Consider the following 17,098-nt stretch of genomic DNA (forward strand, 5'->3'; position numbering starts at 1 on the left):
TCTGCGCTATCAGAGCACAATGGCACACCATCAGGTAAGTAACTAATATATTGCCTGATCATATTTACGTCAAGTAATAGAATGATAGGGACTTATTCTAACCACATATCCACATGGGGTGACAAGCAAGAGATTGCTGGGACCTATTGTAACCCAAGGTTCCTTCAGAGGAACAAGCACAAGAAACAGGTCCCCAAGGCAACAAGCAACAGAGTGACGGGGACTAATTCCAACCCAGGTCCCCAAGAGACATAATTATGTGGAAAGATCCCTTTAGATTATTAAAATCTTTTAAAGTAATCAACCTGAGGTTGACTTTTTGACAAACACCCCGAACCTTCAGTTGGGAAATTGGGAAAACTGTACAATATTACATAATACAGGATACTTATCTTACAATTTGTACCTCTACTCTCAGACTAATCTGCCACTGGGACTCTCAAATCGGGTTAATCAATATTACCGTTCGTGTCGTATCCCACTGACTTGAGGAATCCCTCAGTAAAGTCACAGCGACCTGAAGAGAGACGTTAGACATCAGGAACGCTACGTCTACAACATCGATATTACATGGTCGGAGATGTTTGCACTGTCGGAAACGCCAGACAAATCCTTTTTTCTGAAACTCTGATTATTCTTTACACATACCTCCAGTTGAGAGAAAAAGGAAATAATTGTCATGGACTTTATAGGAGGTATTTTGACTATGATTGTATAAAATAATAACTGTACCATTGTTTTATAGGTTTAGAACCACATTGATGCCTTATAGGTATATCAACTCCAATTGCACCATTGTTTTATAGGCATAATAACTGCACTTTTGCCTCAAAGGTATAATAACTCCACTGTTGTTTCACAGGTAAAACAACCGCACTTTTGTCTTATAGGTATTATAACTTCACTGTTGTTTTAAACATCTGCACACTTGCCTTTAGATATAATACACTTTGCCTCACTAGGTATAATAGCTACTCTTTATACTAGGTATTCACTTTGACTTATAGGTATAATATCTGCACTTTTGCCTTACAGATATAATAACCCACTTTTGCCTACTAGGTATAATGCTACTCTTATAGGTATAATGCCTTATAGATATAATAACGCATTTTAGCCTACTAGGTATATACTCTTTTGCCTCTGCACTTTTGCCTTCTAGGTATAGTAACCGCACTTTTGCCTTCTAGGTATAATAACAGCACTTTTGCCTTCTAGGTATAATAACCACACTTTTGCCTTCTAGGTATAATAACTGCACTTTTGCCTACTAGGTATAATAACCGCACTTTTGCCTTCTAGGTATAATAACTGCACATTTTTTAAATACATATAACTGCACAATGGTTTCATTGGTATAATAACTGCACTGTTGTTTTCTAGGTATAATAAACACATCATTATTATCTGAAACAGATGTACCACTTCTTTCTGACAGAAATTGTCTGTTCTATGTCATCTTGACAACTAACAACACTGATGATACTGAGGCTCGATAAGAACATGAACTTCAGTCTCCATAACTCTGGTCTCAGAAAGGATGTTTCCATCAATTCCTGAACTTGTGAACTACAAACCCGTCACAGTTTGCCCAGATAATCATACCAAGATGGAGTTCACAATATCTGACCTTGTCTGCTCCACACATTTAACCCTGACATGGATGGAGGGCTAATAATGAGTTCATACAGAAGATGAAATACTTTTCTCTGAACACAGTTCGATAACCATGTGCAGTGTATCTCAAACTTATTTCAAATAATGTAGGAAACCTCCCAAAGCCACATCATCACCCACACAACCACTTCACCACCCACACATCCGCTCCACCATCAACCAATCCTATCCAACACCCACACATCCACTCCACACCCACTCCAACACATCCACTCACCATCCACTCCAACACCCACACATCCACTCCACCACCATGCCATCCACTCCACCATACCCCCCACCAACCACCACATTCACCTTCCACATCCACTTCCAACACCACCCATACACATTCCTTCACCACCCACTCCAACACCCACATATCCACTTCACCACCGCTCCAACACCACACATCCACTTCACCACCCCTCATCCACCACCACACCACTCAACACCCACCATCCCACCCACATCCACCACCCCCACATCAGCTCCACCACCCACCATCCACTCCACCACCCACACATCTGCTCCACATCCACCATCCATCAGCTCCACACACATCCATTCCACCACCCACACATCCACTCCACCACCCACACATCCGGCTCCACCACCCACACACCCACTCCACCACCCACACATCCACTCCACCACCCACACACATCCACTCCACCACCCACTCCACATCCTCCACCACACACATATCCACTCCACCACCCACACATCCGCTCCACCACCCCACTCCACCACCCACATCCACCACTCCACCACCCACACACCCCATTCCTTGCTCCACCACCCACTCCACCATCACATCCATTCCACCACCCACTCCACCACCCACACATCCACTCCACCACTCACACATCCATTCCACCACCCACACATCCACTCCACTACCCACCCACACATCCACTCCACCACCACCCACACATCCATTCCACCACCCACACATCCACTCCTCCACCACCCACTCCATCCATTCCACCACACATCCACTTCCACCACCCACCACTCACATCCCTCCACACTCCACTAGCCACCGTCCACACATCCATTCCACCACCCACACATCCACTCCACCACCCACCCATCCACTCCACCACCCACACATCCACTCCACCTGGTGTGCCCCATCACACCACTCACACATCCACTCCTCCACCCACACACATCCTCCACCATCACCAATCACATGTCCATCCCACCCACATCCACCCACCACCACCCATCACCTGGTGTGCCCTCAATCATGTCCACTCCACCACCCACACATCCACTCCACCACCCACACCATCACCCAGCCATCACATCCACGCTCTGACTCACCTGGTGTGCCCTCAATCATGTCTTCAACATCAACACAAAGATCAGACACAATTTTCTCCAGTTCAGCCATCTTTGCGTCAGGGACTGGAAAGTTCTTTGTGATAATTTCAACATGCAGGTTTTCTTTCTGGCAATGGCCGCTGTCATCCACCTCCCGACACATGTACAGCACTGCATTGGTGTAGTCTGTGTACACAAACTGGAACTGTTCTGAAAAATATGTACAAGTCTACAATAACCTCAGTAAGTACTTATACATATAAAGCGATTACATTTCAAGTGTAACTTCTTCTTCCTGAAAATGAAACTGAAACGGAGGCTAGGTAGGACAAATTGTGTTGTGTTTTTATTTCGTGAAATGAAAGATGTTCACTATAATTTACACAAGTGGTCTTGCCATTTATCTTCATACTTCCAGAATATACTCACCAAGATATTGCTGGAATATTTCTAAAAGCAGTGTAAAACTGAACTCATGTATAGATACCATATATACCATCCAAAAAGTAGGGATATGGATGGATATATATTACTTTTTTCATATGCATTGGCATTGGCTAGGGAATATCCCCTACTTTTTTTTAATGGTATATATAAAATACATACACATAGAGAGAGAAAGAGAGATGGAGAGAGAAAGAAAGAGAGTGCGTGAGATAAAAATTGTATTTTCCTTTTAAGAGTTTGATGTAGGCTATATGCATCTCAACGAACAACAATACCCAGTAGTTTAAACTATGGAGAACAACTGATGACACCTGATTCGTTTCCATCAGGATTCACTTTAGATTCAGCTTCCACGACCACAGTTGTACTTATGTCTCTAAGTCCCTTGTTTAGCAATGGACCCTGTAAGTCTAATATACAGCTGCTTAGGGCCCTAGTTATCCCCTCTTACATTTGTCTGGATGTAACGACCTCATTCCTCCCTTGAAACAAATACTGCCACGACACTGTAGCTCACCTGGATATGAAATCAATATTTTAAAATGTCAACACAAACTTCTGTGGACACTGAATGTAAATATTTTCTGTAAAATATGGAGAATGAAAAACTAACACTAAATTCAACAGATTAAGCAAAAAGAATGATATCATCAAAAGAGGGACAATACATGAACAACTTCATCAGACTGACCTTTTAGAGAAGATTTTGACTGGGTCAAAAAAACACACTGAGAGAACTTTACAGTCTAAACTGTTACGAGAGTGTTTTTTGTAATTTGTAATAACATTGTTTAGGTGATAATAATTATGAGTCACGATGTTTAAAGTTTTGAGTGTTGGTTTGTGGGTCATATTTCGAGTCATATATGTTCAGTGGCAACAGTATTTTAGCGGCACGCCTTTATGATAGTGCTCCAGAGTTACCTCCCTTGACCGGATGTTTATGTGTTGACATCGTCATGTCATATGTTCAACATGTTTCGAGAAAGATCTAAGTGGTTAATGATACAGTCATGCTTTGCTGGAAAGTTCAAGAATCTGTGTCAGTATATATAAAGGCTGGCTGTTGTGTGGTGCGAGACAAAGGACTGACACATGGACTAACACACGGAATTACACGGGACTTTCGATATCACTAGAGTTGCCTATCGTTGTTTGCCTCGGCTTCGTCCTTCGTCACATCGCCATGGTCTGACCCTGACACTTCGTGCCTGACTGCTTTCATTTGTAAACAAGCTCCATTTATAATATCTGATCTCACTGTGATTACCAGGACTCTGGTGAGTTCATATTTTATATATGTGACCCATTACTTTAGATTTGTGACTCAATTGCATTGTATTAGAAATCTGCATTGTGATTCATTGTAGCTTGCTCATTGTTTGCTCAATATATTATTGAATATTTTAGACTTGTCTGTGGTATATTTTGCTGGTTCAAAGGGGGATTCTTAAACCTTTTGTCACAGCAATTATTTAACCGTAACAACATAAATTAAGAACAAGATAAAAAATTTGAATATTACAGAAAAAAGGAGTGCCAGTTTTCTCTATAACAAGCATTGACCTTGAAATGAAGGTCAAGGTCAAATTGACTGGGACCTTTCTTTTACTGTGATGAAGCTAGATACCAAATATGAAAAGAATCAAGTCAACGGTTCTTAAGATATTCCAATTCTTAACGGACAGACAGACGGATGGAGCCTAATACTATATCCCCCGCTTCGAGCTAAATGTGTATTTCGTGCTAAATGAACTCATTTCAACTGAAATGGCTGAGTAATAGCCACTAAATGGTTTGTCAACATGGCTGCTTTTGCTGCCAATCTGATCGGTAAGTGTAGATATATTTACTCCTGTATTCCTGGTAAGTGTAGATTTATTTACCTCTGTATTCCTGGTAAGTGTAGATTTATTTACCTCTGTATTCCTGGTAAGTGTAGATTTATTTACCTCTGTATTCCTGGTAAGTGTAGATTTATTTACCTCTGTATTCCTGGTACATGTAGATATATTTACCTCTGTATTCCTGGTAAGTGTAGATATATTTACCTCTGTATTCCTGGTACATGTAGATTTATTTACCTCTGTATTCCTGGTACATGTAGATATATTTACCTCTGTATTCCTGGTACATGTAGATTTATTTACCTCTGTATTCCTGGTAAGTGTAGATATATTTACCTCTGTATTCCTGGTACATGTAGATTTATTTACCTCTGTATTCCTGGTAAGTGTAGATATATTTACCTCTGTATTCCTGGTAAGTGTAGATATATTTACCTCTGTATTCCTGGTAAGTGTAGATTTATTTACCTCTGTATTCCAGGTAAGTGTAGATATATTTACCTCTGTATTCCTGGTAAAGTGTGGATTTATTTACCTCTGTATTCCAGGTAAGTGTAGATATATTTACCTCTGTATTCCTGGTACATAGATATATTTACCTCTGTATTCCTGGAAGTGTAGATTTATTTACCTCTGTATATTCCTGGTAAGTGTAGATTTATTTACTGTATTCCTGGTACATGTAGTATTTACCTCTGTATTCCTGGTAAGTGTAGATTTATTTACCTCTGTATTCCAGGTAAAGTGTAGATTTATTTACCTCTGTATTCCAGGTAAGTGTAGATTTATTTACCTCTGTATTCCTGGTATTCCTGGTAAGTATAGATTTATTTACCTCTGTATTCCTGGTAAGTGTAGATTTATTTACCTCTGTATTCCTGGTAAGTATAGATTTATTTACCTCTGTATTCCTGGTAAGTATAGATTTATTTACCTCTGTATTCCTGGTAAGTATAGATTTATTTACCTCTGTATTCCCTGGTAAGTATAGATTTATTTACCTCTGTATTCCTGGTAAGTATAGATTTATTTTACCTCTGTATTCCTGGTAAGTGTAGATTTATTTACCTCTGTATTCCTGGTAAGTGTGGATGTATTTACCTCTGTATTCCTGGTAAGTGTAGATTTATTTACCTCTGTATTCCTGGAAGTGTAGATTTATTTACCTCTGTATTCCTGGTAAGTATAGATTTATTTACCTCTGTATTCCTGGTAAGTATAGATTTATTTACCTCTGTATTCCTGGTAAGTATAGATTTATTTACCTCTGTATTCCTGGTAAGTATAGATTTATTTACCTCTGTATTCCCGGTAAGTATAGATTTATTTACCTCTGTATTCCTGGTAAGTGTGGATGTATTTCCCTCTAGATTCCAGTCCTAGTAAGAAGACTCCGGGATCAGAACACACATTGTTGTTCCGCCTAGAACAAAAGATCATCACTACATTAGCTATTGAATTCTGAAGCAGACTTTCATATATTTCTTTGGCAAAAGTCATGCTATGTTGTATCCATAGCAACAAAGCTTTTAACTCACGATATGAAAGCACTGGACAGGGATCCTCCTGCGTTGATGAAGAACTGCATCGTCCAGGACCTATAGGTCTGGTTGCCATAGAAATATGGAGTAGTCTTCACCCGATGCCAGGTGCCGAGAAACTGGTACATCAACATAAACATCAGGATTAACATCAACATCAAGGTCACATTCAACATCAGCGTCAACAATACCAACAACATCAACATCACAATCAACATCATCATCATCATCATCATCATCAGGATCAACATCAGCATGAGCATCTGGATCAGCAAATATCATATCACATAACTATCACCATCACTATCACCAGCACCGTCATCAACTAGCTCAGAATACCACTTTGCCCCAGCTTTGCCCCCTTCCATGTTAAACAACTTTGCCCCTCAGAACAGAACATCATCGCACAATTATGAGAAAGCCCAATTATTCCCTAGACTCTGTACTCTGTATTATTCCCTGGTATGTAGGCTACAAAGAACGGCTAAGTAGATACTTTCATCGGGTCTCACATGACTTCCTTATTTATCCCTAATTGATTTCTGATAATGAGAATTGTCCGTAGTGATTGAGGGGAAGTAACTACATTTACTGGTCCCCCGAGTCCTGCCTTGCAGACAAGCTGATCACGTCTCAGGACGGGAACCTCTATAATCTGGCCACTCTGACTTGACTTGGAGTGATCAGACTCTACTCAGACACTGATCAGATTCAGTTAACAGGTGGATAAAACTGCCACTTCACAGATTATGAGAATGCTCACACAAATTGCATTCAAACAGAATTCTCTTCACTCTAACAAATTGTCAGTCTGTCAAACAGACCCTGAAAACATACCCACCCATGAAGATCTGGGTAGGAATTGGTCTTCAGTAAGCCATGCTTGTCGTAAGAGGCAACTAACAGGTTTGGGTGGTCAGGCTTGCTGACTTGGTTGACACATGTCATTGTATCCCAATTGCGTAGATTGATGCTTATGCTGTTGATCACTGGATTGTCTGGTCAAGACTTGATTATTTACAGACCGCCGCCATATAGCTGGAATATTGCTGAGCGTGGCGTTAAACTAAACTCACTCACTGAAAATACCCAATACAGTCCATGCAAGTATAGAATTATTGCGTGCCATATTTATCTTTCTTCCGTTAGGGCTGTCGCGTCTTCACTGCAAGTGTCCGGTTATTTATCCTCATGTCCATTCGTGTCCTCTCCATTTCCTCCGTCCATTTCGGTGTAGGCTCCCTCCATCTTCACTGTCGGTCTCCACTCGGTCCCTGTGCATCCTATTCGGCCTCCTCTTCCATGCCGGCTCCGTTTCGTTTCCTGTTCCGTGCTTTCCTGTGCCCATCTTCCTGTATTTTCCGTGTTTCCTTCCGTGTTTCCACTATTTTTCGTGTTTCTTCCTTCCGTGCTGCTCTTTCCTTCCGTGTTTCCATCCTTTTCCTGTCCTTTCCTCCTTCCGTGTGCTGCTCCACCTGGTGCTGCTCCACCTGTGTCCATCCTTTCTGTGTCTCCTGTGCTGTCTTTCTCCACATGCGTGCTCCATGTCCACCCTTTCCTGGGTCTGTCTGGGTTGATCCACCACCTGTGGTCCACCACCTGTGCTGGTGGTCACCACCTGTGCCTGGGGTTGGTCCATCCATATTTTGATCCACCACCCTGTGTGCACAGGGTGTGCCTGGGGTCGGTCCTGGGATTGACCCACCTGTGCCTGGGATGATGTCCACCTGGGATGATCATGAGGTTGTTCATTTGCCCACTTGCTGGGATTCTTCACCTGTGCCTGGGTATTGTTCTGTGCAGACTGACTACACCTGTGCCTCAGGGATTTTGTCCACCACCTGTTTCATTTGTGTCCACCCACCTGTGCACAAGTTGGCTCTTCCACCTATTTTAAGTGTTCTTCACATACCTGTTTTTGGTGTTCCATCCTCACCTTATTTTCCGTTGTCCATTTCTTTTGTCTTCCTTCCTTTTTGTGTGGCTCCTTCTTTTGTCCACCACCTTTTCCGTATTTCTTCCTTTTCTTCGTGTTTCTTCACACCCACTATTTTCCGTGTTCCATCACCTGTGTTCTTCTACCTATTTTCCGTGTGTTCCTTCCTGTATTTCTTTCCACCTACCTGTTTTCCGTGTCCATCCACCCTGTTTCCTCCACCTGTGCTGTCTTCGTGCTATTTTCCGTGTCCATCCACTGGTCTTTCTGGTCTTCCTCCTGTGCCTGGGTCCTGGTCTTTCTCCACCTGTCTTTTCCTGCTGGGATGGCTCCACCACCTGTGCTGTTCCTTCCTGTCTTCCTGTCTTTCTTCCTGTAGGTCTTCCTGTGGTGTGTCTTTCTTGTGTTCCTGTCTTCCTGTGTCTGGGGTCTTTCTTCCATTCACCTACCTGTTGCTGGGTCCTGGGATGTGTGCCTGGGATGGATTGATGTTGGATGGGGATTGGGATTGATGGGATGGGAGGATGGGATTCCTTGGGGATCGACGACTGCTGGGATTGACTGCATTCGGTTGACCGTCTTGCCTTGAGGTTGCTTGTTGCGGGGATTGACATTTGCCTTGGGATGGGCTTCTTGCCTCTGGGGATGACAGTCCTTGGGGATTGACATTCCTCAACAAGGTAACAACTACACCCACCTGTACACAAGGTAACAACTACACCCACCTGTACACAAGGTAACCATCACACCCACCTGTACACAAGGTAACAACTACACCCACCTGTGCACAAGGTAACCATCACACCCACCTGTACACAAGGTAACAACCTGTACACAAGGTAACCACTACACTCACCTGTACACAAGGTAACCATCACACCCACCTGTACACAAGGTAACCATCACACCCACCTGTACACACGGTAACAACTACTGGCACTAATGGTAACCTGTGTAAACTTACATCATAAACATTGAAATCTTCCTGCACATGACTGCGAGCCTGGTCACAATGGCTGGTAGCTGCATCTGTAAAGAAAATAATGTTCAGGGTAAGAATATAATAATGTTAACATACATTCAATATACTATTGACCACCCATTTAATGATTACAGAATGCCATTTAGAAAGTGGTCAAATGCAAAGTGTGTTATATCTGGGATTACACTTTCTTAGTAAAGTACAAATTCTAGTACTTTTGGGGGCTGTGTCCTGTCCCGTTGAACCCATTGAGAGTGTGGGATAGAATCCCGGATGGGACTCAACCCAAAAAAGTACTAGAATTTGTACTTTACTAGAAAGTGTAATTCCAGATATAACACACGTTGCACCCAATTAATATACAGAGGCCTAGGATTATATCTTAGTCAGCTCTTCAAAACAAACAATAATTTCATTTATTACTACAAGCCAGACAGTATGTCAGGACATCTGGTATATATTGTGATCATTCTAAACTCAGGGGGCAAAAGAAAGTATAGGTCATTTTGAGGATCAGTAAAACAGAAACAACACAAGATTTGGATTATGTAATAGATGTAATTTGTAGCAATTTCATTTGCACTTTGCTGTGTGTACACATCATCACCTGGTTGAAAGAACTGAAAGGTGACATTGGCATTCAAACAGTCAGGGGGTAAATATCAAAGTTACAATGATATTCATTGACGAATTGCGCACATAAAAGACGGAAAAGTTTGTTCCAGAATGATCACAACGTCAGTAGCGTGTGTGTCCGCCAGCAGCCTCGATGCACGCTCGTGCACGTCGTCGCATCGAGGACGTCAAGCGTCGGATGACGTCAATTGGCAGTCGCTGCCAATCGTCCCTCAGTGCCACATCAAACTCTTGTCTTGTCTGTGGAGGGTGATGACGACCACAAATGCTCGATCGGATTCATATCTGGTGATCGAGAAGGCCAGGGTAGAACATTAACGTTATTCTGATTAAGAAAGTTTCTCGTCGCTATTGCTGTATGGGGAGTTGCTGGTTGATTGTTCAAGACACGTAAGACAACAGGCTGCAAGACTTGATTTCGATTCTCTTTAACATTGACATTCCTCTGAATAACGACCAAGGGTGTTGTTTGGTCGCCAATAATGCCACCCCATACCATCACACCACCTCCACCATAGGCATGGACTTCGTGAATGCATGCTGCTGCAAAACATTCACGCCGTCGCCTGTAAACTCTCTGTCGGCCGTCATTTTTGTGCAGACAAAACCGACTTTCATCGGTGAAGAGGACCCTACACCAATCACGCACTTGCCAGTGGTATACCCGTCTTGCCTATTGCAGTCTTTCAAGTCGATGTTCCACGGAATGGTCGATGGCAAAGTATTCCACCTGCTCTAAAACGTCTGAGGACAGTCCTTCAACTGATGCGACGTCCCAACGCTGTTTCGGCCTGTCCTGTGTTCGACCTGTCTGTCTGAATCGTTGGAGGAGTCTTGCTATCGTCAGTGGCCTACAACCAAATCTTCTTGCAATTCTGATGTTCGTCGCTCACATATGGGACATCCCTATGGCCCTCTCTCTCTGTTCTGGCGTCAGTCATGGCATACTTTTCATGTGTTTTCAGCAGCTGTGATATGACGGGACCGATGCATCACATTTATACCGAAACTTTGCACGTGCATTATGTGCTAGGAGCATGGAACATGCTTTCCATATTTGTGACGTCATCACTCTCACCGTTCGAACGTGTTGCGTTTTGCGGTGTATTTCCCTTCCCAGTAGTGGGGCCAACATTGCCAGCATGTCTAATTCTCATAACCATGTCAATGACAGTGGAAAAATAATTTTTCCAGTCCTATACTTTCTTTGGCCCATGAGTTTAGTTTTGTGTAAAACTTCATAACATATTCTTAGTCCATCTAGTGAGACTATTTTCACTTTTGTGCATTTAAATTCAATAGTTTTGCATCTGTTGTCAACTACTGCCGTAGTATATGATAGCATTAAACCAACTTCTGGGCTTGATAATTATGTTAACCAAAATAACAGAAATGAATAAATTATTGTCAACTATGTAAAAATCTGCAATTTGTTTCCCTGTTGTGGGGTAGCCTAGTGATTAAAGCCTTTACTCATCACACCCAAGAGCCATGTTCAAATTGCCACAAGGATACATTGTGTGAAGCCCATTTCAGTTTTCCCCTGCCATGATATTGTTGGAATATTGCAAAAACAGCGTAAAACCCAACTCATTCACTGATCTTAAATACGGATTCTAAAAAAAATCCCGGGTTTCACTAGAATTGTAGAAAGGCTTGTGCAACATTAGATTTGACACCAACCAACAAGTGTGGTAGAATGGTATGTCAGTAGAGGCTGGAGTGAGTGAGTGAGTTGGGTTTAACACCAAATTTCAGTTATATCACAGCATGTGCAACGTCTGAGGATGTAAACCCAAAAGTGATGCAGATGTTTACCACTTCGTTGAAATACTATAAAATGGTGCTGACAAACCCATAAACAATCAGGGATTCAAACCTATTATTGTAGACCTCTAGGGGACACAATGCAGATTGTACACACTTGACAACTAACCGCCTCCGTGGTGTAGTGGTTAGAGCGTCCGCCCGGAGAGCGGAAGGTCGCCGATGGTTCAATCCCGACCAAGCGTCAGTTAAAAGATGGTACTTGTTGGTCCTGCCTGGCGCTCGGCATTAATGGGTACAACAAGGACTGGTCGGCTTGGAGTCAGTATAATGTGTCTGAGTGGGATATTCATGCTTCACTGCGGCATGGTATCTCAGTGGGCTAGCACTATAAAACCAGCTTCAGTCTGGGCTAGTACAAGCAGCTGCACATACACATACATGCATGCAGCCATATGAGCAAAATATTCTCAAGCACGACATAAACCCAATTTCACTCTCACTCATGCAACTGGGTCATGAATGTCATGGGAGAATGCTAACTCCAGTGAAGAAGATCTGGTTTTGGGATCATGTGAGTGAATACTGAATACTGTTGAATAAAGATGGTGAAAACTTAGCCTTCCATCAAATATACTGTTCCTTCAGAAGAGCCGTTATAATGTTTTGACATTTACTTACCCATGGAGTGAGTGAGTGAGTGAGTAGGACTGAGTGGAGCTGTGTGTGAGTGGACCAGAGGAGTGGATCCAGTGAGTGAGTGAGTGATAACCACTAGGTGAGTGAGACTCTGAGTGAGTGAAGTGAGTGAGTGAGTGATAACGAAGGTGAGTGAGTGAGTGAGTCAGGAGTGAGTGAGTGAGTGAGTAATGAGAGGAGTGAGTAAGTGAGTGAGTGAGTTTATGCATTGAACCGAACCGGTTTCATTTTAGTAATATTCCCACAATATCACCACGGGGGACACCAGAAATGGGCTTCACACATTGTACCCATGTGAGGAATCAAACCTGAGTCTTCAGCGTGACAAGCAAATGCTTTAACCACTAGGCTACCCCACCACCCCTGTTTGCTACAGAAGACCTTATAACATTAAAGACTCTAAAGGATTTAGGCTGCCATTGTGTATTACCATCATCTGCATAGCCCACGGACTCCAGGAAGTTCTCGGGGAAGGCACACAGACCTGGGGACAGACAAAATATAAGATACAGCCTTGTACCTCAGTACCATCCCACTTCAAAATGCATCCAACAACTATGAACAAGCTAATATGTTTATGTGTTATTATCCACAACATTCTGCAGCAATTCCTGTATTGTAATATCATCCATAGATTTGCAGAAGTGAAGAGGGTGTGTACATGAGATTTCAGATACAATGGCAGGGATAGAAATACTTTTTTTTCTAAGTGTGCCTTAGGGCACCAGACAAATATTCTAGGTGTGTCTTTCAGAAATCGAGTATGCCCACATGTTTTTAGAATAAATGACAATGATGATGATCATTTATAATTTATTGTTAAATAAAGAAATCGGTTTATGAGCATTCAAATATGTATGGTATTATTCAATTTGGAAAAAATAATTGTTTGGGGGATTAAATGACTAAATGTGAGTTATGTCTCTAAAACATTAGGCGTGTCAAAAGGGCACAGAGAACATTTTTTAGCCGTGCCATTTCAATATTTACCGTGCCATGGCACACAAATATATGGGGTATTTCAAACCCTGAATGGTAATATAAATCCTGTACACACAGGGGTGGAAACAACCCATTGCCCGACATCTGAGGCCAGTGTTTTTTTGTGTCGGGCAAGCAAATTTGTATATCACACTGTACCGGTGTCCAGTTGACTTTCCAATGTTCATTATGTTGTATATTTTAAAAATCAACAACAAAACGGTCGGTATAGTGGAAAAATTATCAGGGCAAGTGATTTTACATGTGCCACTGTTCCGGAGTACACTAGCAATTTTAAAGTTATTTCCACCCCTGACACATTATTTTATCCACTCATCCGCTCTCAGCCCAATACACACATTGTCACATACTCACACCACCCCTCAACCACATCCAAACCCACACATCTACTCCGTCACCCAGCCGTCACATCCACGCTCTGACTCACCTGGTGTAGTTTCAATCATGTCCTCAACATCAAGACAAAGATCAGACACAATCTGCTCCAGTTCGGCCATCTTTGATTCAGGGATTGGAAAGTTCTTCGTGATAATTTCTACATGCAGGTTTTCCTTGTGGCAATGGCCGCTGTCATCCACCTCCCGACACATAAAAAACACAGCATTTGTGTAGTCTGTGTACACAAACTGGAACAGTTCTGAAAAAAATTGTTAAAAACAACATTCATTATCATTAGTGAGTGGTAATAGACGTATCTCTATATTCCTGCAAAGTATGGACTTATTTATTCCCTCATTCCCTGCAAGTGTAGACAAACTTACCTATTTCTCTGGAACATGTAGATACACTAACCTCTGTTTGCAGAAAGATATTTCCCAGGCTGTTCCTCCTCTGCCAGCACATGGACTCCGGGATCAGCACATGTATCAGCATTCTTCCTGGAAAGTCAGGAACACTGATGAACTAAAGTATGTCTTTACATCTTCTTATATCCTGTACAAGAATAACCACCTTCTTACATCCTGTCCAAGACCAACCACCCATCTCACATCCTGTTTAAGACTACCCTTATTGCATAGTCCCAAGCACTTATATCACTTTTCTAATATTGTCACCATAATTCTAAGAACAAGTGTAAAGAGTAAACTTACATGACAACACTAAGAAACAAAACTAAAGTAATGTCGGAAATAGAAAAAAACTGTTTTTAGGCTGTTACTCTGTATCCCTAAAATTTACACAATTGCAAATAGCATATGTTGAAATAACCCACATCGGTCTATCTGGGCGTTCAGTGGGATGTGTAATAGGATATCCAGAAAAGCATGTTTACTTTTAAAATCGGGCAAACCTTAGAAAAAATGCGAACAGCTGCTCAAAACAATAGATCAGACTATAGATGGCAATTAGGTCGCTCAGCCAGGTATGACGACAGACCATCGACTCACCTGGCATGAAATGCACATACTGCCCACAGACACAAGGGGCCATTTCAAATATTTTGTATGCCTTTGCATGTGTATTGAATATGTCTCTACTGATTATCAGATTTTAGCTAATATCTCTATCCCCAAGTCCGACCCCAACTACCATCAGCAACACCCGTCTTGGTTTTGCTTTTGAGACGACCCCTCCTTCCTGTTTCTTTATACAGTGATAGTGAGACTCCATGGTATCTACATCCTTAATAGTTTCAGTATTAAAGTTGTTATTTTTTACGTCTGCTATCGTTTATTATGAAGCTAAGTCTAATTTCAAAATGGACATTCAAAAAGTGTCATTTGTTATACAATATCATCGCACACTAATTTGCATAAAGCCATGGTCTGCTCCAAATAAGTCTCTTCGGACTTTGAAAAAAAACTGCATTGCTCATTTCTGCACTAATATCTCCTCAGTAAAATCCTTTATTACGTTTCCTATCTCCCTACGACTGAGGCTGTAGTTAGGCCGAACTTAGTTCAACAGATATTTCACACTTTCACATATTAACTACCTTTGCTGCCGAACACTACAGGGAACACAACAAAACAATGCTTCAGATCAAAGCTTCTAAACACTACAGAACAGTGCACTACAGAACAACACTATAGTACATTACCCAAGAACAATGCTACAGAATAACACTACAAATAAATGCTACCAGAAAACATTTCAAGACAATAATAAAGAACAATACTAAAGAACAGTACTAAAGGACAATACTAAAGGACAATACTAAGGAACAATACTAAAAAAACAATACTAAAGAACAATACTAAAGGACAATACTAAAGAACAATACTAAAGAACAATACCAAAGGACAATACTAAAGAACAATACTAAAGGACAATACCAAAGGACAATACTAAAGAACAATACTAAAGGATAACACTAAATAACTATGGTACTTACGACTTTCCACGGTAAGCACTTGAAAGGTGTCCGTCTGTATTGATAAAATACTTCACTGTTTCAGAGATATATGTTTTGTTGCCGTAAAGGTAGGATATGACCTTCACCCTCTGCCAGTCTCCCAGTATCTGTGGGATATTACATAATATCATCAGGAAGTGACCCCCTCTCTTTAGTAGATACAGGGGGCATTGGGGTAGCCCATGGGTTAAAGCGTTCGCTCGTCCCGGGTTCGATTCCTCACATGGATACAATGTGTGATTTCCTGTATGCCCACCATGATATTGCTGGAATCTTGCTAAAAGTTGCGTAAAACAAAACTAACTAAACTAATTAGTAGATACAGGAGAGTTTCTGCTCACAAACAACATCAGCAGTGACACTTGGATGTCCAGTTACCATAGTAACCTAATGTCATCATAGTGCCTATTGCCTTGAAATTGTACTGGGCTCATACAGATTATCAAATTTAAAGCCTTTTAAGGGACTTTTCAAGGCCCAATCAACAATTTGAAGGAAACACATATAACACACAAGTAGTTGAAGGTGAGGTGAGGTGAGGTGAGGTAGAATTGGGTTTAACGTCGTACTTGAGAATATTTCGCTCATATGACAACGTGCATGCGTGTGTACGTGTATGTGCGGCTGCTTGTACTAGCCCAGACTGAAGCTGGTTTTATAGTGCTAGCCCACTGAGATACCATGCCGCAATGAAGCATGAATACCCCACTCAGACACATTATACTGACTCCAAGCCGACCAGTCCTTGTTGTACCCATTAATGCCGAGCGCCAGGCAGGGACCAACAAGTACCATATTTTAACGTCTTTTGGTATGACGCGGTCGGGGATTGAACCCACGACCTTCCGCTCTCCGGGCGGATGCTCTAACCACTACACCACGGAGGCGGTCCATAAG

The 17,098-nt window shown here is 41.8% G+C and overlaps 1 protein-coding gene across 1 annotated transcript in view; it reads right to left on the bottom strand.

Annotated features, from left to right (window-relative positions):
• LOC124275852 overlaps positions 1 to 17,098 on the bottom strand; it is a 118,751-nt gene that overhangs the window by 42,700 nt on the left and 58,953 nt on the right. The window contains exons 6-14 of the mRNA XM_046711533.1: positions 16,181 to 16,308; positions 14,638 to 14,723; positions 14,273 to 14,482; positions 13,274 to 13,327; positions 9,724 to 9,788; positions 6,821 to 6,942; positions 6,614 to 6,705; positions 2,989 to 3,198; positions 464 to 517 (exon numbers count right to left, since the gene is read on the bottom strand). Of these exons, the coding sequence (XP_046567489.1) occupies positions 464 to 517; positions 2,989 to 3,198; positions 6,614 to 6,705; positions 6,821 to 6,942; positions 9,724 to 9,788; positions 13,274 to 13,327; positions 14,273 to 14,482; positions 14,638 to 14,723; positions 16,181 to 16,308 (1,021 nt within the window). The remainder of the gene's footprint in view (positions 1 to 463; positions 518 to 2,988; positions 3,199 to 6,613; positions 6,706 to 6,820; positions 6,943 to 9,723; positions 9,789 to 13,273; positions 13,328 to 14,272; positions 14,483 to 14,637; positions 14,724 to 16,180; positions 16,309 to 17,098) is intronic.

Source organism: Haliotis rubra, unplaced genomic scaffold, assembly GCF_003918875.1.
Source record: "Haliotis rubra isolate DU_JTF1 unplaced genomic scaffold, ASM391887v1 Scf203, whole genome shotgun sequence".
NCBI classification, from domain to species: domain Eukaryota; kingdom Metazoa; phylum Mollusca; class Gastropoda; order Lepetellida; family Haliotidae; genus Haliotis; species Haliotis rubra.